The 24,513-nt window shown below is 54.0% G+C and overlaps 2 protein-coding genes and 2 long non-coding RNA genes across 9 annotated transcripts; all 4 read left to right on the forward strand.

The window, feature by feature from the left end:
- Positions 1-6,914: 6,914 nt before the first annotated feature.
- LOC100838712 (U-box domain-containing protein 15) lies at positions 6,915-11,287 on the forward strand. 5 transcript variants are annotated; one of them, XM_010236625.3, is made up of 3 exons: positions 6,915-7,238; positions 7,370-7,477; positions 9,348-11,287. In XM_010236625.3, exon 3 carries the CDS (start codon positions 9,392-9,394, stop codon positions 11,048-11,050), a length of 1,659 nt encoding a protein of 552 aa, XP_010234927.1. In that variant the 5' UTR covers positions 6,915-7,238; positions 7,370-7,477; positions 9,348-9,391; the 3' UTR covers positions 11,051-11,287. The 5 variants fall into 5 exon arrangements, with proteins under 5 accessions (XP_010234927.1, XP_014757046.1, XP_024317874.1 ...); XM_014901560.2 differs by having other exon boundaries at positions 7,373-7,477; XM_024462106.1 differs by having other exon boundaries at positions 6,915-7,221.
- A 3,810-nt stretch (positions 11,288-15,097) lies between these two features.
- On the forward strand, positions 15,098-16,757 carry LOC112271677. Its single transcript, XM_024461423.1, has 4 exons — positions 15,098-15,154; positions 15,706-15,883; positions 15,965-16,054; positions 16,135-16,757. The coding sequence occupies exons 1-4, from the start codon at positions 15,098-15,100 to the stop codon at positions 16,755-16,757; spliced, it is 948 nt and encodes a 315-aa protein (XP_024317191.1).
- A 4,407-nt stretch (positions 16,758-21,164) lies between these two features.
- Positions 21,165-22,308, forward strand: LOC112271421. Of its 2 annotated transcripts, none has more exons than XR_002964350.1 (3): positions 21,165-21,445; positions 21,594-21,717; positions 21,791-22,308. It is a non-coding gene; the product is annotated as an uncharacterized LOC112271421 (long non-coding RNA). The 2 variants fall into 2 exon arrangements; XR_002964351.1 differs by having other exon boundaries at positions 21,805-22,308.
- Positions 22,309-22,528: 220 nt separating this feature from the next.
- LOC106866339 lies at positions 22,529-23,604 on the forward strand. Its single transcript, XR_001406753.2, has 2 exons — positions 22,529-23,193; positions 23,276-23,604. It is a non-coding gene; the product is annotated as an uncharacterized LOC106866339 (long non-coding RNA).
- The last annotated feature ends 909 nt before the right edge of the window (positions 23,605-24,513 follow it).

Consider the following 24,513-nt stretch of genomic DNA (forward strand, 5'->3'; position numbering starts at 1 on the left):
CAGATCATGCCCTTTTTCACTAGCTCCAGGCCATGCACAATGCCCTGCCACGACGCCGATCCCCCCGAGCTGAAGACAGTATCATGTAATTGTCCAGCCGGGCGGTAACGTGCCTTCAACAATCTCGCGCACGGGCTTTCCGGCACATGGATAAGTCTCCAGGCTTGACGTGCAAGCAATGCCTGATTAAAAGCTCTGAAGTCCCTAAACCCCATGCCTCCGAAGCTCTTCGGAACAGTCATCCTTTCCCAAGCTAGCCAATGAATCTTGCGATCATTTTCTTCATCTCCCCACCAAAAATTCCTCACTAGGTGAGACAGGTCTTCACATAGCCCGGCTGAAAACTTGAAAATTCCCATGGCATAAGTAGGAAGAGCCTGCAACACTGATTTGATCAACACCTCCGTCCCTCGTGCCGACAAGTACTTCTCAGACCAATCAGACATGCGTTTATTGAACTTATCCTTTATGCCTTGGAACTGATCATTCTTCATTCTTCCGTTTGGCATAGGAAGACCCAGATACTTCTCCTCAAAACCAGCCTTCTCAACTTGCAAAATTTCCTTCACAACTTGTTGATTGTCTGTCGAGCGAGAACGGCCAAACATTATGGAGCACTTACTCGCACTCAACAGTTGCCCAGTGCTCTTCTCAAACAAGGTTAGCACCTCCCGGACCTGCAAAGCTTGCTCTGCCATGGCCCTAAACATCAACAAGCTATCATCCGCAAAGAGCAAATGCGAGATACCCGGTGCTCCTTGACAGATTCTCAGATCATCCATACGTTCAGTTTCAATTTTGTGCTTCAAGATGCAAGATAAGCCATCAGCCACAAATAGAAAGAGGTATGGTGACAAAGGATCAACTTGGCGAAGACCACGCGTTGGGGAGAACGCCTAAAGTTGCTCCCCATTGAGGCACACCGTGTAGCGTACAGGTAACACATTGAAGAATCCATTGTATCCATGTGCGATGAGAGCCCAGCCTCACCATGATCTCCTCCAACGCCCCCCAATCCACTCGATCATAGGCTTTTGCCAAGTCAAGCTTGTATGCACAGAATTCCCCACGATCATCATTGTTCTTTTGCATGGCATGTATACATTCAAATGCTATTAGAGCATTATCGGTGATCATCCGGCCTGGAACAAAGGCACTCTGTTCGGGGCTAATGATATCCCCCAACAGCGGACGTAGTCGGTTCACCAAGCACTTGGACACAATCTTGTAGACCACATTGCACAGGCTAATAGGTCTGAAATCCTTCAACGACTCCGGATCACCCTTTTTTTTGGAATAAGCACAATGGCCGTATCATTTACACCTTCATCCATCACTCCACCCTCAAAGAATCTACGTACTGCCTTCGTAATATCCTCCCGAAGCACTTCCCAATCTCGCTGAAAAAACCTGCCCGGAAAGCCGTCCGGCCCAGGTGCCTTTAAGGGCCCAATCTGGAAAAGGGCATCGCTGATCTCCTTGTCAGTAAACGGCTTACACAGATCCTCGTTCATAGCTTCAGTAATGACCTGATCATATAAGTGCACAATATCACTCGGGTCGACGGCAGGATCACGAGTATAAAGTTCCTGAAAAAAGGACCTCGCCATGCGCCCGATCTCCTCCCCATTCTCCTCCCATTCACCATCCTCCTTTTGGAGCTTTTCAATTTTATTCTTCTTAGCACGCCACACAGCCTTCTTGTGGAAAAAACTTGTATTTCTGTCCCCTTCCTTAAGCCACGCGATACGTGACCGCTGAAGCCACATCATCTCCTCCTTATAGAGCAACTCATCCATCTCCCTTTCCAGAGTCATTTTCTCAAGTACAGCGTTCTCCGAGTTATCTCCCTGGAGAACCTCAAGTTTAGCACGTTTGGTCTCCAGCAGCTCTCTGAAATTCGCCCAACCGCAGTCCTCCCCCATGTGTGCAAGGACCCCATCATCGTACCTAATTTATGTACGACATCTCCCAAACTTTCCACCGGACGGGTGTGCGCCCACGTTTCCTTAATCTCCTCCAACATCCCCTCCTCTCTCTCCAGAATATTTCATAGCGTATCACCTTCTTCCTGCGCTTGCGCCATTTTGGAGCATGCCCCTGTAACTTGATCGGGCAATGATCTGATCGGGATGACACCAGGTGCCTGAGCTGCACCTCCGGGAACCGAAGCGACCAGGCTGGCGAAGCCACCGCCCTGTCCAAGCGCACTTCACATTATGGCCACCAGTCTGCTTATTATCGTATGTCCACGGCAAACCCACAAACCCAACGTCATGCAGATCACAATGCGACAACACTTCTCTAAAATCCATCATCTGCCGCTCAGCCCTTCGCGATCTTGAGAAGTGTTCTCCTTGCCAGATGGCTTCATTAAAATCCCCAATCATCATCCAAGGCGCATCAGATGCGTGATGGATACGACGCAACAACGTCCACATGTGGTGCATGTCCTGTGCCTTGGCTTCGCCATAAACGAAAGTGCCTCTCCATTGCTCCTCCCCCGGCCCCTCCTGGATCAAGACATCGATGTGATGCTTACCATAAGAGAGTAGTACGACCTGCACATCTTCCTCCCAAAACAGGGCCAGGCCACCCCCTTTTCCTTCTCCATTGACCGTGAAACAATGTTTCATTCCCAACCTCCACTTTAGCTTCTGAACATAGTTGCTCTCCTGCCGTGTTCCTTTCAGCTTCAGCCTATGGGTCTGCACAATGCAGACCAATTCCTGAACTTTCCGGGCCTGGCCGAGGCCCCGACAATTCCAACTTAGGAGACACATTAGGCCCGGGGGAACTCCTCGAAGGAGTCTGCCGATAGTGCCAAGTTGTCATTGTTTGCTCCACCACCCTCCGACTTCTGCCTCTTACTGTCTCTGGATGACGACGGATGGACCGCCACACCCTCGTCCTTCTCCTCACCCGGGGCCCCGCCAAACACCTCATTATGAGAATAGTCAGTCAGCATGGGCGTAGTGCCCAAATTCTGTGGGCTCTGCCCGCCATCCATCTCAAGCCGGCGCTTGCTGGCCGAGTTGGTAGGCCTACTTCCTTTCTCCTTGATGGGGCTCGAAGCTGTGCTTCTCACATCCTCGTCATCCTCCGCCGACCAGGCTTGATCATGCGAGCTCCCACCCCAGTCACCTCTACCACGCCCACGCCCCCTGAAACTCCTGCCCCCGCGCCTTGCGCCATAGTTCGGGAGATCACGTTAACGCAGGAACGATGAGATCCGGTTTATAAATGACCACTTCCTCCGGCCAGATTCCATCACCGCACTCCTTGCGCACATGCCCCACGAATCCACATATTCCACAAAAGTGCGGCATCTTCTCATATTGGAAACGAAAGTACGGCCTCTTGCCTCCTAGTGTAATGGTTGCTGCTCGCGAGAGTGGTTTACGTACGTCAATCAGCACGCGGACGCGAACACCGCCTCCAGCGCCCATCACCGAGAATTCATCCAATGCCACAAACTCCCGGCCCGCTTCGACAATTGTTTAGCAATGTTGCCGGTGCGCATCTTCTCCTTCAGGTCTAACACATGCACCCATGCAGGGAACGTGAAAAGTTCAACTTCATCAACATCCGACCACCCATCATACTTCGCCAGTAGCACCGGGCTATTACGGAATAGAGCCAGGGTCCTCCGGTCATCGCTCACTCCCAATCCGCCAGGCAATTGAACTGCACAGAGAACAAATTGTCCTGGATCGGCCTGAATTGCACCTCTTTGGCTGGATTCCATGCCGATCTCATGTCACCGAACAACCCGCCATGGGAGAAAGTTTTCGTGGTGCAAACCCTAGCCAGAGCCATCCAACGAGCATCCGCCGCAAGTTCTACAGGATCCTCCTCTAGCACGATATCCTCTTCTTCGTCCTCACGGAGATGCAAGCTCGTGACGAGTTCATCCAGAGGGATCTTCTTCTCACCTCTTGCCATCTGGCTTCCCGCAGATCCGTTCCTTCCCGCCGCCGCCTGAGTCGGTGCCGCCACCTTTTCCGCCAGCCCCACCGCCACCGAATCGATTACCAACTCCGCCGCCAGGCCCGCCTCTGCCGTCTCCACCAACCACGCCGCCTTATCGCCAGTCGCCCGCGACGATGAGGAGTTAGCCGCCGACATCTTGTTTCCCACGCGATCCTGGAGGACTGCATCACACATAAGAGCACGGGAACGTACTCTCAATCGAGATCGGACAAGGAGTCCGAGCCGTTTGCCTCCCCTGTCATAATTTAGGGGATGCAAACAAAGCTACTTAAATGTTGTGTTGCCTCTTCTGTAAAGACTAAAATCCTGACTGTAGTAGGGTATTCCATCTCGGTTGTGCTTTGTGGACTCTGATCATTGTTAGGCTGTTAGCAGTCTTGCTTTACCATGTACTGTCAAGGTTGACAGTCGCAAGTTCTCACTGGAACCTGCTTTGATTATCCCCTCTTGGAATGGATAACAACAAATGTTTTAATTCTCTTGGAATGGGGGCTTCTCCAAATTTTATGACAGCCAGTACCTATACATACGGTCCTTGTTGCTGAAAGGTTAGAGTGAGCAATTTGCAGCAACAGGAAGCAGATGCAGAGGCGTGGAGCATACCGGTGTTGAATACTTGCGCCCTGTAGGCTGTAGCCACAGACTATTAATCGATGGACCTGTTCAATTCTTCAACGCCATTTCCCAAAAAAAATAAATCTTCAATGCCATTTGCCTATTTAACTGCAGACTAACTGACCCTTACTCTCCGTCTGAAGCGTGCTTTGAGCTAGAGCAGGGGTGGTTCATATCAGCCATCCCCCTCGCCGTCCCGTGACCTGATCTTGTTCTCATCTGAAACTCGCACCATGCGGCTACAAATCACTTGGCCTGGAGCCTCAGATGTGCATCCGAGTTCCAGCCTCACGGCAGGAGCTCTCTGATGTTTCCTCAAGGTTCAAATGGATCCACTATGTTGTCTCGTGCGGTGTTGTTTAATGCGTGACATCGGATATGGTTGGTATTGTGGCAGGCTGTATGCTGTTACTTCTGTACCAGGTTTGCCGTGTGGCTCCTGGCAGCTGGAGATCGGCTAATATGGTCTGGACCATTTTGTGTAAACTGCCAGCAAAGGGACAGTGAGGGTCTGGGAGAGGACCATGCCCTGCTTGCATCTCCTCGCATGCATATGTGTACCTTCAAGGCCGTTTGGAGTTGGGTGTATCTACTAGAAATACACAATGCGCAAATTCTTTGGAGTACGGTGTACACTAGCTTCGAATAATTCCAAGACATTGGAGTTGGGTGTATCTACTAGAAATACACAATGCGCAAATTCTTTGGAGTACGGTGTACACTAGCTTCGAATAATTCCAAGACAAAAAGATTAGCACTGCTACGGTATGGTATGATCTATTCCATGCAAAGAAGAAATTACACTGGGTTCATGAACTTCGCAGCGATGTTCAATTTCATACATTAACCCGAAAATTCTTCAAATGACTCACTAAACTTGACAATTTTATTCATTTTAGTCCAAATGGCCAAATTTAGGTGAAATTCGGCCAAGCTGGCTTGTAACGTGGACCTGGACATGGAACAGAGTAACGAAGAACGGGATGGTCTCTCTCAGGATGAGTGACGGTTTTTTTTGGTTGGGGCGGGGGGGGGGGGGGGGGGGGGACACACTCACCGCCTCTTGCTGGACCGCAGGTTGGGTACTAGGAGTTTCCAGGAGGTTAAACGGAAAAAGTCCACAACCAGAAAATTGCGAAAAAAAATCTCATGTGCCGGCCAGGTCCATGTCACATGCCAGCATGGCCAAATTTTGCCCGAATTTGACCATTTGGACTAAAACGAATAAAACCGACACATCGCTGCCAAGTCCCATGGACGCACATATAATGTGATGGGGTCTTGCAATGGTGGGTGGTCCTAAGATTGATGGGAAAATTCCAGAAATTTAAGGGTGAAACAAACCTAATATTTCTTTGGACATATAATTAAAAAAATGTAAGACCCTATTTCAATTATTCTATTTTTTATGGGAGCGTTTATCAGTTGATTTATAAATAGTTATTTCTCAATCGACAACCATAGCCATCCAATTAAACTTTTCTCATCCTTTGTACTTGCATTAATCTTACGCGAATGATCAGACGGTTGTTCGTATCGATTTAGAAATAGTTATTTCTCAATCCTCTTAGAGAGGGGAAGTGCTGGTGGCCTGCTCTTCATCGTTCGCACATGGAGTGTAGCTGTTGTGTTCGACGGAGTTCATCAACTGAGGCGTGGCTTCGCCTCGGTTATCCATGGTCGGTGGGACTGTTCCGTGCTGTGCTGCCATGCTGCCAGGTGCACTTCAGTTTCTTCAACCTCTGGGACAGAGCGCCAAGAAGGAGGCCATTCCTTGGAGATTCTCGCCGGAACTCTGCATCTTCTAGCCACCAAGTGGTTCGTCCCCGGTGGCGTCGAGGTGGTCGGCAATGGAGTCTTGCCTACGGTGGAGAGGACCAAGGACTTGATTGCGTTTTAGTTTCCGTCTCTAGGTTCCTTTTCATAAAGTTCCAGGATGTTTTTGTATTTCTTTATTTCCAAGGTCCTGATTGTAAAATGTACCTACCGCCGTTGTGTTGATGTGGAAAAAAAAACTGGACCACTTTGTTTCTTTTCTTTTGCTTCTCTTTGCCCCGTTCGCTAACGTGTTCCCGCCGAATCTAGGTATCCTACTGCACCACAATTATTGTAAATAGCATCGTGAGATCGTGTAAATAATTCATAAATACTTGTGGCCAGGAGCATAGAACCGTTGAACCCGCAGCGACCTGAATTCAAAACCCCTTGTGCTCGCAAGTACTCACGCCCAGTGCTGCAGCGGATGTCAGCCAAAAAGCCGTAAAAAGTCGCCGAGTGGCACTGGCAGGACGCCAACGCAGCCCCGATTCAAAACCCCCGCATCGCTCAACTCAAACGGTCGGATCCCGCAGCGATCTCCGCCGCACGTCCCCCGGTGCCGCCGCCCCGATCCGACGGGCCCATCTCGCCCCCGAATTCAAAATCCGAACTCGTCTCCTCCGCACCGGACTAGCGGCCAAGCCAAGCAGAGGCGAGCAAGCCCCCAACCGGAAAGAAATAAATCCCGAGCCCGTCCCCAACAAACTCGGCTCCAAAGGAAACTGCGCGACGCGAAGCCAGAGGGACCTGTCGGGCTCGGGCGCTGCGCAGGGGAGCTACAAGAGCGAGGTGGTGGTGAGTGGAGTGACCGAGTGAGTAATCAATCATTCCTGCCTAATTTCCATTTCGCGCTCCTCTGCTTGCTCTCTTTTTATCCACTCTCCTCTTCTCTCCCACCTCGCCGCGTATGACGGGCGATTGATGGTTGGCATCTTCATCGCAGTAGCAGCAGCGGCGGCGGCGGTACTAGCTCTTGTGGTCGGATTCCGCGCGCTGGCGGCCGGCGTTGCGAGAAGGGCGGCGGGAGCGTCCGGCGACAGCGAAGGACGAGGTAAACTAGTGCTCCGCCTTCTTTTTGTTCTTCCTTTTGCTTTGCGCGTGATTTCCTGGTTACGCGTCGTGTCATCTTTCTTTTCTCTCCCACACTTCCTCGTCGGCCGCCTTTCCCACCGTAGTCGATCCCTTGGTAGGCTTCCAAGCAAAGTATCATACATTCATACACTTTCTTCTTTCTCCACCCCGTAGACTCGCAGGCGACCCATGTATGTTTCCACGAAATTACGGCACACGGTCCCTTACCCCTCCTCAGGACGAGAGAGATTTTGGAGCGAGTTATTTTCGAAAATTTACAGATCGCTCCATTTACCCGGGGTGTCTCCCCGATTTCCGCGGAACCATAGGACCACCCGCAATAAATCCCGTCCTCGTCATCCGCTCCGGCGCCCCAGCCGCCGACGCTGCCCAGTCCCAGGCCCGCACGCCGGCGCCGGCACGTCACTGGCACAGAAGACTAGCGCGACAGCTGTATCCACCTCGCCGCTCAATCTTACTGACATGTGCGGCCACATACCCGGCTTTGATACTCGGAAGTCGGAAGGGTGTAAAGGCCGGTGGGTCCACAGAAAGCGCCGGGCCGTGCGTCTGGATCCGGGAACCCGAGGCGGCGTGCTCTGGGCTCGGTCGGTCTCGTCGGGTTTCCCCGCGCCGCTGCTCGATCCGGCTCATGATGCGGTTCAGGCGTTCAGCAACGATGGGAAAAAGCTGTCTAGCTGACACGGAGGCCCCCGTGTTTTGGCCGTACGGCACGCACGCACCAGTTTCCACGGGACCTTTCAACGTGCGAGGAAAGCGGCTTGCCACGGGGAAAAGGCGCGCCGTGTAAACGCAGATCGCGTGCACTGGTGCGTCAGTCGATGACACGTCGACCCCACCGGGTAATCTCGGGTTAAGCTAAAGTCTATACAATCTCTTTCTGTGCATGCGTGGTACTAGTAGCGTCATGACAACGGATAAAAAATTTGTGAAGCATCTAGAGGGAGGCGTTTATATACTCCTGTCGCGTGCCGCTTTTGGAGGAGCCGATTCGTCTACGGTACGTCGGCCCACACAATTATTTCCCCATGATTCTTTTCTACCTTGGACATGATTCTTTTGCGTAAAGAAAGTGTGAGATCTTTGGGTTAGGATATAATACAGGAAAGTAGTAAGTGTGGAAATTACGAGTGCCCAAATCTTGATCCTTTTGTCCGAAACACTCGAACCTTCGCTTTAGATCGCCCGCTTTGCTGTGATGCACGCATGGGCACCGCACAGCCGCCCTCGTAGGAGTAGTGATTAGCCAGTCAAATCTAAATACCAAAGCAAATGGGGATTTTTTTTTTGCTAAGAATAAATGCATGACATGCGCCAGTCTGTCTCGATGAGATGTAACATGCAGACCCAAATGCTATAATAGTAGAACTACGTTCCGGCTCGCGCCACTTGGTGTCATTGCTGCCACCGCTGCATTTCCTTTTTCTTTTTGTTTGTTCTCGTTCACTCGTCACCTACCTAGCCGTCATTCTCCGGGTCAATTCTCGAAATGCCGTCCACGGACAGTGCCAACCAGTCAGAACGATTGGGAATTTTGACAGGACCTTCGTACCAGCACATAATTTCGTGTGTCGTCTCGCGTCGCAGCATTTAATCCTCTCGATTTCACGTATCGTCCAGCCAAAGCAAGGAAAGATCGGGGGGTGGATGAGGTTAGCAGTAGCTTTCCAAGATGGATTTTGATTCGCTTTAAAATACCGGAGGATTCCTGCTTCTGTCTCCTTCTAGTTTCTTCTCCGCTGTTTTATTGCTCAAGATTTGTCTGCTTTCTATCTTTACTGAGTATACTGAGGAGTGAGGAGTAGTACTAATCTGGTGGATGGCTGCAGATCAGGAGGACGCGGGGTGTTGTAGCTGCTGCTGCGACAGAGCGATGAGCTTGCAGAGAGACTTGCCGACGGCCACGGCGGAGGAGCTGCTGGAGCGGGCGCGGGGGCTGGTGCCGGCGGCGCTGGACGCGGCGCGCACGGCGGCGGGATTCGGTGGGCGGTGGAAGGCCATTGCGACGAGGCTGGAGCGGGTGCCGCCGTGCCTGTCAGACCTGTCCAGCCACCCCTGCTTCTCCAAGAACTCGCTCTGCCGTGAGCTGCTGCAGTCCGTTGCCGCCACGCTCACTGAGGCGACCGAGCTCGGCGCGCGATGCCGCGAACCTCCGAAGGCCGGGAAGCTGCAGATGCAGAGCGACCTTGACGCGCTCGCGGGGAAGCTGGACCTCAACCTCCGGGACTGCGCGCTTCTCATCAAGACCGGCGTGCTCTCCGACGCGACAGTCCCGGCGGCTCCTCTGGCCGAGGCAGCGACGCAGACGGACGTGCGGGAGCTGCTCGCCAGGCTGCAGATCGGGCACGCCGAGGCCAAGCACCGGGCGGTGGACGGGCTCCTGGACGCGCTGCGGGAGGACGAGAAGAGCGTGCTGTCGGCGCTCGGCCGCGGCAACGTAGCCGCGCTTGTGCAGCTGCTCACGGCGACGGCGCCCAAGATCAGGGAGAAGGCGGCCAGTGTCCTCTGCCTGCTAGCGGAGTCCGGCAGCTGCGAGGGCTTGCTCGTGTCAGAAGGCGCGCTGCCGCCTCTCATCCGGCTGGCGGAGTCCGGCAGCCTCGTCGGACGGGAGAAGGCCGTAATCACTCTGCAGCGGCTGTCCATGTCGCCCGAGATCGCCCGTGCCATCGTCGGCCACAGCGGCGTTCGCCCGCTGGTCGACGTCTGCCAGACCGGGGACTCCATCTCGCAGTCCGCGGCGGCCGGCGCGCTCAAGAACCTCTCCGCGGTGCCGGAGGTCCGGCAAGCCTTGGCCGAGGAAGGCATCGTGCGCGTCATGATCAGCCTGCTGGACCGCGGCGCCGTGCTCGGCTCCAAGGAGTACGCCGCCGAGTGCCTGCAGAACTTCACATCGAGCAACGATGGCCTCCGTCGGGCCGTGGTGGCCGAGGGCGTGCTGCCCAGCCTGCTCACCTACCTCGACGGCCCGCTGCCGCAGGAGCCAGCCGTGGGTGCGCTCCGGAACCTCGTGTCCAATGTGTCGCCGGGCATGCTCGTGTCCCTCGGCGTGCTCCCGAGGCTGGCGCACGTGCTCCGGGACGGCTCCGTGGGTGCCCAGCAAGCCGCTGCTGCGGCCATCTGCAGGATCTCGGGAACGCCAGAGATGAAGCGCCTGGTGGGCGATCACGGGTGCATGCCGCTGCTGGTGCGGCTACTGGAGGCCAAGTCGAACGGGGCGCGCGAGGCGGCGGCGCAGGCGACAGCGACGCTGATGAACGGCTGCCCGGTGAACGCGAGGGACGTGAAGAAGGACGAGAAGAGCGTGCCGAACCTGGTGCAGCTGCTGGACCCGAGCCCCGGGAACACGGCCAAGAAGTACGCCATCTCCTGCCTGCTGTCGCTGTCGGCGAGCAAGCGCTGCAAGAAGCTGATGATTGCGCACGGGGCCATTGGTTACCTGAAGAAGCTCTCTGAGATGGATGTCGCCGGTGCCAAGAAGCTGCTCGAGAAGCTGGAGCGCGGCAAGCTTCGCAGCCTCTTCAGCAGGAAGTAGTAGTACAATAGCCGGGCGTTCTGTTTTGCCGTAACCTGTAAAAAGAATAGAAAAATTCCCGTCCTGTGTTCATAGTCTCTATGAAGGCAGTGCAGAGTACTGGTGCTATCTCAATCTTAACATCGCAATATCGCCTGTTTATGTGTATTATGTCAGCCAGTTCATTTAGTTGTTAACTTAGGCTGGAGTGTGTACTCCTAATGCCAATAAAAGGTGTTCAGTCTGGATCATTTTGCAGAGTTTGGCCATAATCTTTGCATCACATCTGCTTCTGCTGTTATTTTTGTGCTGCAACTTCTGATGCATTTGATCTTTGTTTGGCTCTGAATTTTTAGAAAATGCTTGAACCTACGATCGTCTTGGGCATTTTTTGCTCATCATAAGTTCATGGGACGGAAACATTTGAATTGGCATATCTTGGCATGTCCTTGCAACCTGAAGATCGTGTCGAGTTATTGGAGCATGATGGCGACGAATCGCAGGTAGGTGCCCGCACTGACTGAAAACTGCACGGCGCGCGTAGGCAAGGGAAGGAATAATGATTCTGTTGGGACGCCATTGCCGTCCGGTTCGTGGTGTTTATCACAGTTCAGAGATAGTACATCACAGTTCAGAGATACAATGACTCCCTATCATTTATCAGCGTGTTTTGTAGGTACTTCTTTCACTAAAACAGCGATAAGTATTTAGAAACGGAGAAAATACTTTATTAAAAAAAAATCATAGATTGATAGATGATTGGATTGAACAAAAAGAAATCATAGATGATTGGATGATACGATTATGTTTAGGTGACGGTGGCTCGGACTGTAGATGCAGACAGACAGATTGGATGATTAGTTCTGCATCACGCCTTCAGGTGCAGACGATGATTAAGTAGAGGTGAGCGATCAGTTTCGAGCAATCATATGTTGCCGTTCGTTCTTATCTTGATTGTGTTTTAGTTTACAGCCTCAGCTGCACTGATGAGTGAGTGAGTGATACTGTGTCGGAAGCGAGGACATCATAATCCTTGTGGGTTCGTGGCTCCGCGCTAGAAGCCGTGCCAGGCTTCGATGGTCCGGCGAATTATTTTCTCACGGTGCTCAGACAAGAGAGGACGAACGCACATGCACAGGGGTGATGGATCGAGAGTGATGCAAAGGTGTCTATTGAAAAAGTTAACACAACATGGTTATTGGTTAGTGGATGGTGAACACATGCATCCAGCAAATGAAGTTTAAAAATGGCATTCACATGTGCACCGGCGTAATCAATCACGTGCTCTTATCATAAGTTTATGTCCTGCAAACCTCTTTCGTTGCTTAGTATTTTTTCCTTTTTATTTTTATTTGGGGAGACTTTGAGTATTAAATGGGCCGGATATGGGTGACCTTGCTACACCATTTGTTGCCTAACCGGTCCGTGTATCACAGCCACGGTACAGAGCCCGTGTGGCATATATCCCGTGTTATTTAGTCCAGTCCGCCTTCTAACTCCCGTGTTTTCTATGTAACTCGCCGGTGTTCTATAAATAATTATGTTGTTGTTCTCGACAAAAGTTAGAGTAAGGGGTGTCAATGCTCGATGGCACAAGTATGGGTATAAAAGTAGAGCGTGTATGTCGGTCTTATAGCGAAGGTCGCCGTACATTTGGACAAATTGACACGTCGATATTTTTTGAATAGGTTCGGTCGACCCTGCGGGTGCGACTTAATCCTATGTTAGGAAAGACTTCGAGAGGGTTGTTAACCAAGGGCTTGGACCGAGCGGATCTTTCCAAGACACTTTTAGACGAGAGGTTCGTCGGGGCCGCCTCGTACTTAGACCGAACGCGTCTTTCCAAGTATCAAGGTTAGGATACTCTTGGAACTCTAACCCAACCCCTTCTCCTTCGAGCCCGAGCCAACCAAGGCTAGCTCGGAGTCTCAAAACTAGAATCCCCTAAAAGGCTTCCTCGAGGCCGATCGACTTTCAGTCGAGAGCGGCGCGCGAGAGCGAACCTTAGAGGGAGCACTCTAGCCATCTCCCCTTAAGTTTATTCAAGTGAGAGTGAATGGTACATGCCCCCATGAGAGGTATTTATAGCCTAGGAGTCCATGACAAAAGACCATGGCTACTATAGAGGGAAAGAGAAAAATGGGGGCAAAATGGTAAAAATAGTTCCTTTGGTCCATATCTTTTGTGTGCACCATGTGAGAAAACGGCGACTTCGTCCATGGTCCACCAAGGACTAGGGGCCCCCTCCTCACACCTTTCTTGTCCCCTACTCTAACTCATTTGACCTTTTGACCATGGCCTGAGAGGCTTGACTTGTTGACTTGTCTTTCTTTGCCACGTAGGATTGACCGCGCCACGTGGGCATCTTGACTCATGCTTGGAAAATGTTGACTTAGTCGTCGCCATGTAGGATTTACGGCCTGGTCCATATAAGGATTTTATTTTACTACAACAAATTAAGGCTGCGTTTGGCATTGCGGTAGATTATAATAACAGTAAATTTCACAGTGTTGTAGCCTGGGGCTTAGACACCGGGGATACAAGGCACCCCTTTTTGGTTCGGCAGTGGGCGTTGAGGATCGCTCCGGCGATCGCCGGCGAGGCCAGTGTCAAGCGTAAATATGCACAAGACCGTTTTATCCAGGTTCGGGCCACCCTGAGGTGTAAAACCTTACGTCCTACTTCTGAGCTTGTATTAACCAATGAACTCGAGTTTACAAGTTGCCAGGGGAGTCTCCAGGTGCTATCTCTTTTCCTGCTAAGTGCTACTTGCTACTTCTGGGCTAAAACTAGTAAGAACCGAACCCTTTGACCGTTGGCGATGGTCTTCCTTTTATACTCAAGGGGATGCCACAGGTGCCTCGGTGCATGGGTGACAAGTGTTGAGCAAAGACCCTAGGCAGCTTGCCCTTACTGTGCTGGCTTGCATGCACGGTACGTAGCGCTGCAACTAGGGCGGTACGTGCCCTAGATTCACTGTGGGCGAGTCACTGTGGGCTGACTGGACGGGGAATCACCTTTCTGTCGGAACATTAAATGCTTGCTTGCGCCACACTCCTCGCCCTGACCAACCCTGCGCACAGGGAGCCTGCTGGGCGGCCACGTGGCGTCAATGCTCTGCCTGCTGGGTACCATCCTTGTTGTAAGTGCCTGCGCCCGGGAACGCCCTCCCTGGCAAGTGACCTTCCCGAGGGACGCCCAGGCGGGAATTCTCTCGTCGCCTTCCAGGGTAACCCCCGCAGCCCGGCTAGCCCTGCTGGGCTGGTGACTTGCCGGGAAGCTTGTGCGATGCTGCCCAGGGTGCTATCCTTCCGATGAGCAGGTGAGGCGACCCACGAGTGAAGCAGCGGTGGTACCCCGGGTGCCACTGGTGCGACAGTAGCCCCCGGGCGTGGGCCGGCAATGCTTGTTCCCGGGCAAAGTCACCCGTGGTCGGTTGCCGGGCTACGCCCTTATCCGACGCGTGGGTCCCGAGTCGTTTCAGATTCCCGTTTATGCATTACTCCAAGGACTCCGCCGTTACGAGCAGAGTGGTGGGGGCGAGATTTCCGTCCTAACCTCCCCTTAATGGTGGGTGGTTAAGGCCACGTCCCACATTCCCCCTCTTAAGCGTAGTTATCCCCATCGCACCCGTAGGGTGCGGATGCGACCGTTGCTCAGCGCCGGGGTACTATAAAACCCCACCGTTGTGCCGAGGAGCAAACACTTAGCCCCCAGCCCTTCTTCCTCATCCCCATTCTTCCTTGCGCCCCTGAATCCTGCTAGTCTCCGCCCACATTCCCCATGGCGCCCACAGCCCCCAAGAAAGGGAAAGGCTCCAAGAGTTCTACGGCCGACAAAGGCGAGAAGGCTCCCGAGAAGCCTCTCTCGGAGAAGGACCAGAAGAACCGAGAGTTGAGGGCCACGCGGGCCTTCTTCAAGCCCGGCTACAACGGCGAGGGGCTCGACAAGATCCGGCACGCCGTCGCTTCCCCGTTCAACGAGTATGGCGAGACGCTCGTCTTCCCTGCCGGCGGCGACCACCAGGACAACGACTTCTGGGTGTTCGCCCACTTCATCCTCACCGGGATGGCACCTCCGTACTCCCTCTTTCTCCACACGCTCATGGCGGCGTACCAGCTCCGGGTTGCGCAGCTCCACCCCACCTCTCTCTTCCTTCTCGCCGTCTTCCAGTTCCTCTGCGAAGGGTTTGTCGTAGTGATGCCGTCAGTGGCATTATTCCGGCACTACTTCTACCCGCGCGTCGAGCAATCAGGCGCGATATCGTCGGGGGTGGTGTTCCGGGCCCGCGATAAGATGAAGTCGGAGTTCATCGTGCGGACGGAGAAGAAGATCGAGAAGGAGTGGTGCGTGGATTGGTGCTGGGTTCGTGTGGAGGAACCCGACGAGTTCATCTACGCGCCCACCGAGCTGCCGGTGAGCAACGACAGTTGGCGGGACTGCTACAGCCGCGACGCGGAGCTCCTCCCCATCGTCGAGAGGATCAAGGCCTCCGCGGCAACCGGGGCGGCGGCGACTCCTCGAGGGTCCGCGGCCCGCCCAAGTGGGGAATCTTCCGAGGCTACTCGCTCAAGCTCAACCCCCCGAAGTAAGTTGACGCTTCCCCCCCCCCCCCCTTCTATCTACAAGTTTTGCGCTTGCCTTCATTCCTTCACTTCCTTGTTGATGCCTCGCAGGGACAGCACTCTGGCCGGAGCCGGCAAGAGGGGGAGGACGGACACTGCACCCGCCGCGCCAAGCAAGAAACCGCTCACCTAGGCCCGTGCCAGTGCCAGTCAGACCGGCACGGGGCCAGCAGCGCCGCCACCACGCTTGCCGCCAACCCAATCCTAGTGGAGGAGGAGCCCGCAGCAGGTACATGCCCCTCTCCTGATTCCATTGCACATGCTCCTTCTGCACATTGGCCCATAACCGTGCCATTACCTTGTCTCGCAGGCGAAATCGAGCCCGCAACGGACAGCCTGGCAGCAGGAGCCGGGACAGAGGGGGACAAGGCTCCCCTCACACGCACGGCGGCCCCGCAAGGTACCTGTCCAGAGCTTCCTTGCGTTCGTCGCCGGGTACCCCGGCTTAGCTTGAAGTACTCATTTTGCTCTTTGTCGCAGGCCCTTTTGCGCCCACAACAAGGGCGGACACAGCGGTGATCGACCTCACCTCTGACATTGAGGACGTAGGGTTGAGGGAGAAGCCGGAGGCGGCTCCTGCGCCAAGCTCCGCCGCGCCGGATACAACGGCGGCGGTGCCCACCGTCGCTACCGGGGCGGAGCTCAGCGGCGCGTCCCTGGCCTTGCAGGCCGGAGGCGCGGGTCCCGCAGCCGCCCCGCAGGAGACGACTCCTGCCCGGGGCGCGGCCCTCCCGCCAGACCCGCAACCCATGGGCGCGGGTGCGGGGAAAGAAGTGGCAGGGGTGCAGCAAGTGGCTCCCATGCAAGCGGACGATGCTCCCCCCGGCCAGACCATGGCGGCAGGGGCCTCGTCATCGTCCGCCACCACCTCCAGCCCAGACTTCGGCATACTTGCCGGGGCGACTTGGGACCCAATCACCTGGGACCCAAGCATCTACGATCAGGGGCATCAATTCCTCGATGCCATCAAGGAGCAACAGCTGGCGTTCATCACCTCGTTCAACAAGGTGAGGGAGCTCCACGAGCTCGCGAAGAGCCAACTCGACGAAGTGTGGCGAGACGTCGAGAGAGAGCGGCAGGAGCTCTCCCGGCTACGGAAATGAGCGCCCATCTCGAGTCCGAATTGTCCACCGCCCGGGGTGAGCTTGTCAAGGCGGGCGAGGACAACGTGAGCAAGGCCAAGGAGATCGGGCGACTCGCGGAACTCCTCCGCAAGGCCAAACACGCGGTGACCTGGCGCGCGGCAACCACAACAAGTTGGCGGAGCAGCGGTGGAGGGAGACCGAGAAGCTGTACGAGATCGCCCAGGCCGTGCGCGAGTTGCTGCCGAGGTTCGAGCTGCAGGCCGCGAAGGTGGACGGCACGGATGTCAGCACCCTGATCCCATTCTTCTCCGACATGGTGGGGAAGCTCGGGGCGCTGGACGTGTGGATCTCCAAGTTCTGCGACGGGGAGATAGCGTCGTGCGCCAAGGAGATCGCTGAGACGATCCTCCCCCGGGTGCACTACCACCACCTCGACTTCCCCTTCGAGACGTTGCTGGACGCGTGGTCGGACAGCGAGGACGGTCCCACCGACTCCAGGGCAGTAAGCCGGTTCATCGACGAAGTGGTGGATCGGATGCAGAGGAAGCCGGAGCCGGAGCCCCCAGCGGAAGCCCCCGGCAACCAGCCGTCTTAGCCCCCTGCAAGCTTTTATTTTTCCTTTTGTTTCCTGCAAGCGGCGCGCTTAGCGCCGTTGAACAATTATCGTTTTATTAGTCCATGTAATCATTCGCTACTTTTTTAGCAATTTCGCTTTCTCGTTCTACTTGGTACTTGTCCCTGAAATTGACTCGCGGGGTGGATCTTCTTGTCCTCGTGTGTTATGCTTTGTGTTGCCGAGGACTCATGAGCTACCCACTTAACCAGACCAGGGACCCGGGACAGACCCGCAGTGCCAACCTGGGGCCAAGTAGCAGCGGCTAGCCACTCCGCTTGCGGGTTAGCTACACCCAAGCACGCGCCCACGGGGCGGACCCACAAGCCGCATGAGGAGCGCACTTCCCCCGCAAACGTCCTTCTAACACTCCAGCCACACGCAAGACCCGACCCACACCAACGAGCCAGCATTGAGTTCTAGAAAACTAGACGCCTAAGATAATGCACTTAGCTGTCTGTTCTCATGCTGAACGCATCAGTTCTGCGCTTGGAACTCCTGATGGAGGAGTGCGGCAGAGACACTGTGGCAGTGCACCCATCGGCGCTGAGCACTGATAGCATGCACCACCACAGCATCCCCGCGGCAACCCTTGCCTTGGAACCGCCTGATGGAGGGATGCGGTGGGGGCACGATGGCAGTGCACCCATCGGTGCGGAGCACGGATGTCATGCACCACCACGGTGTCTGTGCGGCCTCCCTCGCCTCTGTAGCCATCTCCTTAGCTTTGCTCCGAGTTGCTCCGTGGCCACCATGCCCTTTTGTAGGCATGGCGAAGAATCTTGCCGCCGTGCCCAGGAGGCTATGGACCCGGCGGGCAGGTTGAGCAACTAGGTCCTCGCTGATCCTTTAAGGACCATCGGGAACCAGTTGGCCCTGACCTTGTTGTCGGCGCCGATGGCATGCATCCCCAACGTGTAGGTCAGGAGGAAATCCTTGGGGTTCACGGTCCCGTCGTACGTTCCAAGCGCCGATGCTCGGAACTTGCGGGGCCATGTCACCCGGCGTAGCTCGCGGGTGAACGCGGTGCAGCCGCCCTCGGTGCCCATGGGAGCATCCTCCTGCTCTTCTGGGCATTGACGTTCCGCCTCACGCCGGCACCGGCGCTCCAAGCGCTGGCGGAGGTCTTCTTGCTGGCGGGCGTTCAAGACGGCCCGCGCATCACCCCGTGTGACGGTCGGTGACGAATCCGAGGACCCCTCAGGATCCTGCGGGGAGGGTTTTCCCCCTGCCCCGAGACGCGGGGCGCGTCTCCGCGTCCCGGGTTCTGCCCTCGGCTAGAACCGGCCGGGGCGCTCTCGCCTTGCGGTTGCTGGGCGGCGAGCGCAAGGAGCGCGTCTAACTCTGCACTCCATGCCTCATGCGTTGGCGTGCCTTCTGGTGGCTCGGAGCGCACCATGACACGCGCGGCGATGATGACCTCCGCCGAGGTTTGAGCGGTAGGCTGCCGATTCTCCGACCGGCTGCCCTCCGCCCTGCCCCCCGGTGCCCCTGGGTGAGTAGGGAGAGATCCCGACGGCGTCGCACGCGACGCGGTATGCTCGTGGCGCAGCTGCCGCTGCGCGTCTTCGGCCCGCGAGTGGACTTGCTGGCCGGCACGGGCGGCGTCGTGGCCGCTCGCGCGACTAGCTCTGGCGCTGGGAGCCGCTGGCCCCCTCAGCTGGTTGTTCGTCGACGGCCGAGGAGGTGGGGGTGGCAGCTGGGACTGCTGCTGCACCCGAGAGGGCTCAGGGTTCTCCTGACCCTGCAACGCGGGTTGCACGTCGTGTGACCACGTGTGCGCCACTGGGGCACCACGTGGGTCGATCCGAGAGTCGCCAGCCTGCTTGGGAGGCATGGCGACGGGTTCTGTTGTCGGAGAAGACGAAGCTGACGTAGCTGCAGACAACGGTGCCGGCGGTCACAGGCGAGCTATCCACACGCGCCCGCTACCTGGCGCGCCAGATGTCGTAGCCTGGGGCTTAGACACCGGGGATGCGAGGCACCCCCTTTTTGGTTCGGCAGTGGACATTGGGGATCGCTCCGGCAATCGCCGGCGAGGCCAGTGTCAAGTGTAAAGATGCACAAGACCGTTTTACCCAGGTTCGGGCCACCCTGAGGTGTAAAAGCCTACGTCCTGCTTCTGAGCTTGTATTAGCCAATGAACTAGGGTTTACAAGTTGCCGAGGGAGTCCCCGGGCGCTCTCTCCTTTCCTGCTAAGTGCTATTTGCTACTTCTGGGCTAAAACTAGTAAGAACCGAACCCTTTGACCGTTGGCGATGGTTCTCCTTTTATACTCAAGGGATGCCACAGGTGCCTCAGTGCATGGGTGACAAGTGTTGAGCAAAGACCCTATGCAGCTTGCCCCTTGCTGCGCTGGCTTGCATGCACGGTACATAGCGCTGCAACTAGGGCGGTACGTGCCCTAGATTCACTGCGAGCCAGTCACTGTGGGCTGACTGGACGGGGAATCACCTTTCTGTCGGAACATTAAATGCTTGCTTGTGCCACACTCCTCGCCCTGACCAACCCTGCGCACAGGGAGCCTCCCGAGCGGCCACATGGCGTCAATGCTCTGCCTGCTGGGTACCGTCCCTGTTGTAAGTGCCTGCGCCAGGGAACGCCCTCCCCGGCAAGTGACCTTCCTGGGGGACACCCAGGCGGGAATTCTCTCGTCGCCTTCCAGGGCCCCGCAGTCCGGCTAGCCCTGCTGGGCTAGTGACTTGCCAGGCAGTTTGTGCGATGCTGCCCAGGGTGCTATCCTTGGAGGGAGCAGGTGAGGCGACTCACGCGTCAAGCAGCGTTGGTACCCCGGGTGCCACTGGTGCAACACACAGAACCACAAGTTTTGAGGCAGGCTTCTCAACGAGCACTCACTTTTGCTTATTTGTCCGCAAAACCACACATTTTGTGTAGGGATGGCACCCGCAGGATATGGGTACAGGTTGAGCCTTCCCATACCCTTACCCGCCCTCTTTGATCTTACCTGTTACCCGTACCCATACCCGGTAACGGGTACAACTTTTTCCCATACACGGGTACCCGCGGGTAAAATTACCCTTAATAAAATTTGATCAACAAGAACATGTTCCTTAGAAACGGCATCATCATATTTGTAAAAACACAACAATTTTGTCATCAACAATACTATATTAACACATTGTAAATAACAACAACAACAATAACACGTAAAAAGATAATACTATATCGTTTAAAACTGTAAATGGCAACACATCGCACATGTATGAGTTTATTATACGGGTAAAAGGGTATGGGTTATGCATTGCCATACCCTTACCTGCTCTACCCGATGGGTATGAAGTATTTTCCATTTGCGTACCCGCGGGTTAAATTTTTGACCCAAACCCGTACCCTAATGAGAATTTACCCGCCGGGTACGCGGGTAATGAGTACCCATTGCCATCCCTAGTTTTGTGTCCATTATCCCACTTCACCCAAAATAACGGTTTAAGCATAGTTGATGGTATTTCTTACATGTGGGTCCGGCATGTTCACGCTCACGATTTTTTCATTGGACCCCTTGACCTTTTCTTTTTCCCCCTCACCTATCTTCTTCCAGCACACGGAGGAAAACAACCCCCATCCAACCGAGACGACGAGCCGCCCTGCTGCCGCCCGCCGACCCCGCCGAGCCGCCCTGCAGCCTGCTGCCCGACCTCTTGCGCCGCCCTGCTGCCGCCCTCCGCGCCGCCCGCCAACCCTGCCGTGTCGCCCCGCTGCCCCGCCGTCCGCGCCGCCCCGCTGCCCCGCCGCCCGCGTCGCCCGATGACCCCGCCCCACTGCCCAGCCGCTCCGCCCCCCGCTGCCCTGTCGCCCGCACCCCGCTGCCTGCGGCCCGGCGGCCGTGCTGCGCCGCCGACCGCCGCTCGTCATCTCGGTCGGCTGGGGGCTGTTTTCCTCTGTGCTAGAAGAAGAAGAGAGGGTGAGGGAAAAAAAAAAGAAAAGGTCAATGGGTCCAATGAAAAAATCGTGACTACTGAAATGCGGGACCCACACGTAAGAAATACAGTCAACTACGCTTAAACCGTTGTTTTGGGGTGAAGTGAGACAATTGGACACAAAACGTGTTGTTTTAAGGATAAATTAGCAAAAGTGAGTGTTCGTTGAAAAGCCTGCCTCAAATGTTTTGAGGTTCTGTGAAATTTATTCTTATCATAATTTCGTTTTCTTTATCTGCTTTAGGCTATTTTCGTGTTTGGCTAACCAACTTTTTTCTGCTCTTGTTTGTATTTTTCAACAGCCGATTATAAAACAATACCAAACTAAAAGCCTAAATATCGACCACCACGAGCGCAAACAGTGCCAGCTCCGCCTCCCGCGACTCGCGACGAGACTCCAAGAACTCGACTAGGATACATCCACAGGTAAATCTCGCCATCTCATCCTTTCATTGGATGGTGTATTTGTCATATTTTAGTATTGATTCGTCCAATTTAGAGCTTTTATTGCAGTTGCATCGACTGTTTGTGGCGGTCGATTGGTAATGGTCAGATCCAGCCCCAGTGTTCGGTTTGACGGACGAGCACCTTTCGCGGGCGGGAATCGATTGCGTTGTCATGGCTTAGGCTTATTTTATAGGGCCTTTTTTTTTTACGAAACGACACAACGTGTCCTTATATTGCCTAGAAGGTCGATCAATCTGCTCTCGCCGGCGACTTGGGCCCCTTCGACCAGCATTCGGCAGTGGTGGCTGGACAGGAAGGAGATGTCTCGAGAGAGACATGTCACGGCGCTTCCTCCCTCTTCTTGCTCTCGCCGTGGTCCGTCTGGAAGGAGAGGAATGCCAGAGTTTTCCAGAGAAAGTTTTCCCCGCCTAGTGATGTGGTGAGGGTGATCTCGGAGGAGGCGGTGATGTGGTGCACAGCTGTCAACATTGTATAGGGTCCTATTGTATATCAAAATATAGTTGTTATTGGTGGTTCAGATTTGGGTGTTGGATCAGGTTGCAAAGTGCACATACACGCGCAAACTCCAAAATTAGTATTCCCTCCGTTTCTAAATTCTTGTCGTTGTTCTAGTTCAAATTTGTACTAAAACAGCGACAAGAATTTAGAAACGGAGGGAGTACCATGTTTCCCTCCTGATCACTATTTTCTGGGTTAGCATATTATTGGTCGTATTTGCCTGTATGAAGGAAAAAAATGTGCTGCAAAAAGATGTTGTATTATATTATCTCAAAATTTATACAGGAGACGGAAAACTAGACGAAAACGCTTACAACAAAGCCTGCAATACCGTCATGGAACATGACAACATTTGTACTAGACCAGACACATCTCTATCTCTATCTCTATCTCTACTATTTATAAAGACACCAACATATTTTTTCCAATGTCCACTCCACTAAACATGCACAGACTACGAATAGCCCCACAATAAGACTTATTGGACATCTAACCGTGTGCGTTTAGTGATTACCCGTCGAGAGGCTGAATTCCACCCGGAGGAGAATCTTCGGCCCCTCCACGATCGAATCGTTTTCTTTCTGTTCTCCCCTCGCAGCACCTCGATTCATCTTCCTCGTGGCGCAGCGCTCTGGTCCTCCCGCCGGTGACCTCCCCAGGGTTGCAGCTCCTCCCCCACCCGCCGCCAGATAGCGCCTACAGCCCGCCGCCAGCTGGTCCAGTCTCGAACTCTCGATCTCCGCCGGCGAGCAACCCTCCGACGCGCTGCTCCATCCAGCGGTCCTCGATCCCCAACGGCGCGGCTCCCTCCAGCGGACCTCCCCAGCGGCGCGGCTCCTCCGGTGGCCCTCTTCAGGCGTCTCGGCTCTCTACGGCACCCCACTCTTAGGCGGTGCCCCTTCCTCCAGCGCTATCTTCTTCTCTTATCTCTCTGCAGTCTGGATCTCTCTCTCCATTCTCCTTCGTCTGTCAATCTCTCTTTAATTTATTCTTGCTGATGCATGTGTGTATCAACCAGATTGCAGCTGCGGAGGTATGCGACGCTGGCCGGAGGTGCCAGTTGACATTTGTATACGGGATGGCCGGAGGTGCTTCGTGAAGTTCGTTCTATCCGTTGATTGATGGCTAGATATGCTGGACGGAAGGACGTGTGGTTGTTTTCTCCTCATGTCTCTGTTGATTGATGATAAATTAACACGTTGGTATACAATTATAATCCATAGCAACAGATTATATGTTGTCAATATTGTACTTTACGTTAATCTTGAGATGTTCAGTGCTTCATAAATAATTTGTTGATTTTTGTTTCTTGGTAATTATTCAATTCAGAATGATGTGAATTACACATAGATGTGTTTCTCTTCCAACGCATTCATGTTATTCCAGATCTTTTCATCACATGTCTTCTCTGGCCTGATTGCAGCCATAAAGGACATTATACTAAACTAAGTAACTGGTCTTGCCTTTAGCCTTACTCACGTCCAGAAATGTGAAGGAACAATAAAAATCTAACGATCTGGTGCAACATGGGCCTTGTTCAGCAAGGAGATGGGTGAGACCGCGAGATGTTATGCAATCACTACTACCACATCGCCCGCAATCAGGCCAGATGGACATCTGAATTCCGAATTATCATGAAAAAAAATCTGTTCTTTCAAGAAGACCCACAGGACATCTATCATGTTGCATATTCAAATGTACATTTGGAGCAAAAAACAAGAAATAAAGAAAAACCTTCTTGTGAATAGCACCTGAATTCAATCACAATTTGTCTTTCATATTTCTCAGTGCGTACCGAATTGGGATCCCAAATTTTGTTACATGGGACTGGGAGATGCATCTTGTGTTAATGACTTGTCAAAAGTTTTTGTACCTGTCATTTCTCATTGGATACCCATCATGTCATTTCCAATATCTTTTAAAAATTAGTATATCTTTCTTTAGTGATATCTTTTTTTAAGGACGTGCCTGCACGTACACACTTACTAGTGCCACCAAGAAGAAGACCACAGCTGAATTTCCAATAGGTATCATCATTCATCATTTTATTTGAGCTGGCGACTCCGCCTCCACCGCGGACTACCGAAGACAGCGTGATGTTGGCCTATACAAAACAGTTGGTAGTGCATACCGACTACTGGTAGATCCAAGTCTGATGACGATCGTCGGAAGCAATTCCCTCCACACGATCTCCGACCGGCGGAGCCCCCAAAGAAGATCCGAGAGGGTGCAGGAAGTGCAGCGGGAGGAAAAAGA

Source organism: Brachypodium distachyon, chromosome 3, assembly GCF_000005505.3.
Source record: "Brachypodium distachyon strain Bd21 chromosome 3, Brachypodium_distachyon_v3.0, whole genome shotgun sequence".
In the NCBI taxonomy this organism is placed as follows: Eukaryota; Viridiplantae; Streptophyta; class Magnoliopsida; order Poales; family Poaceae; genus Brachypodium; species Brachypodium distachyon.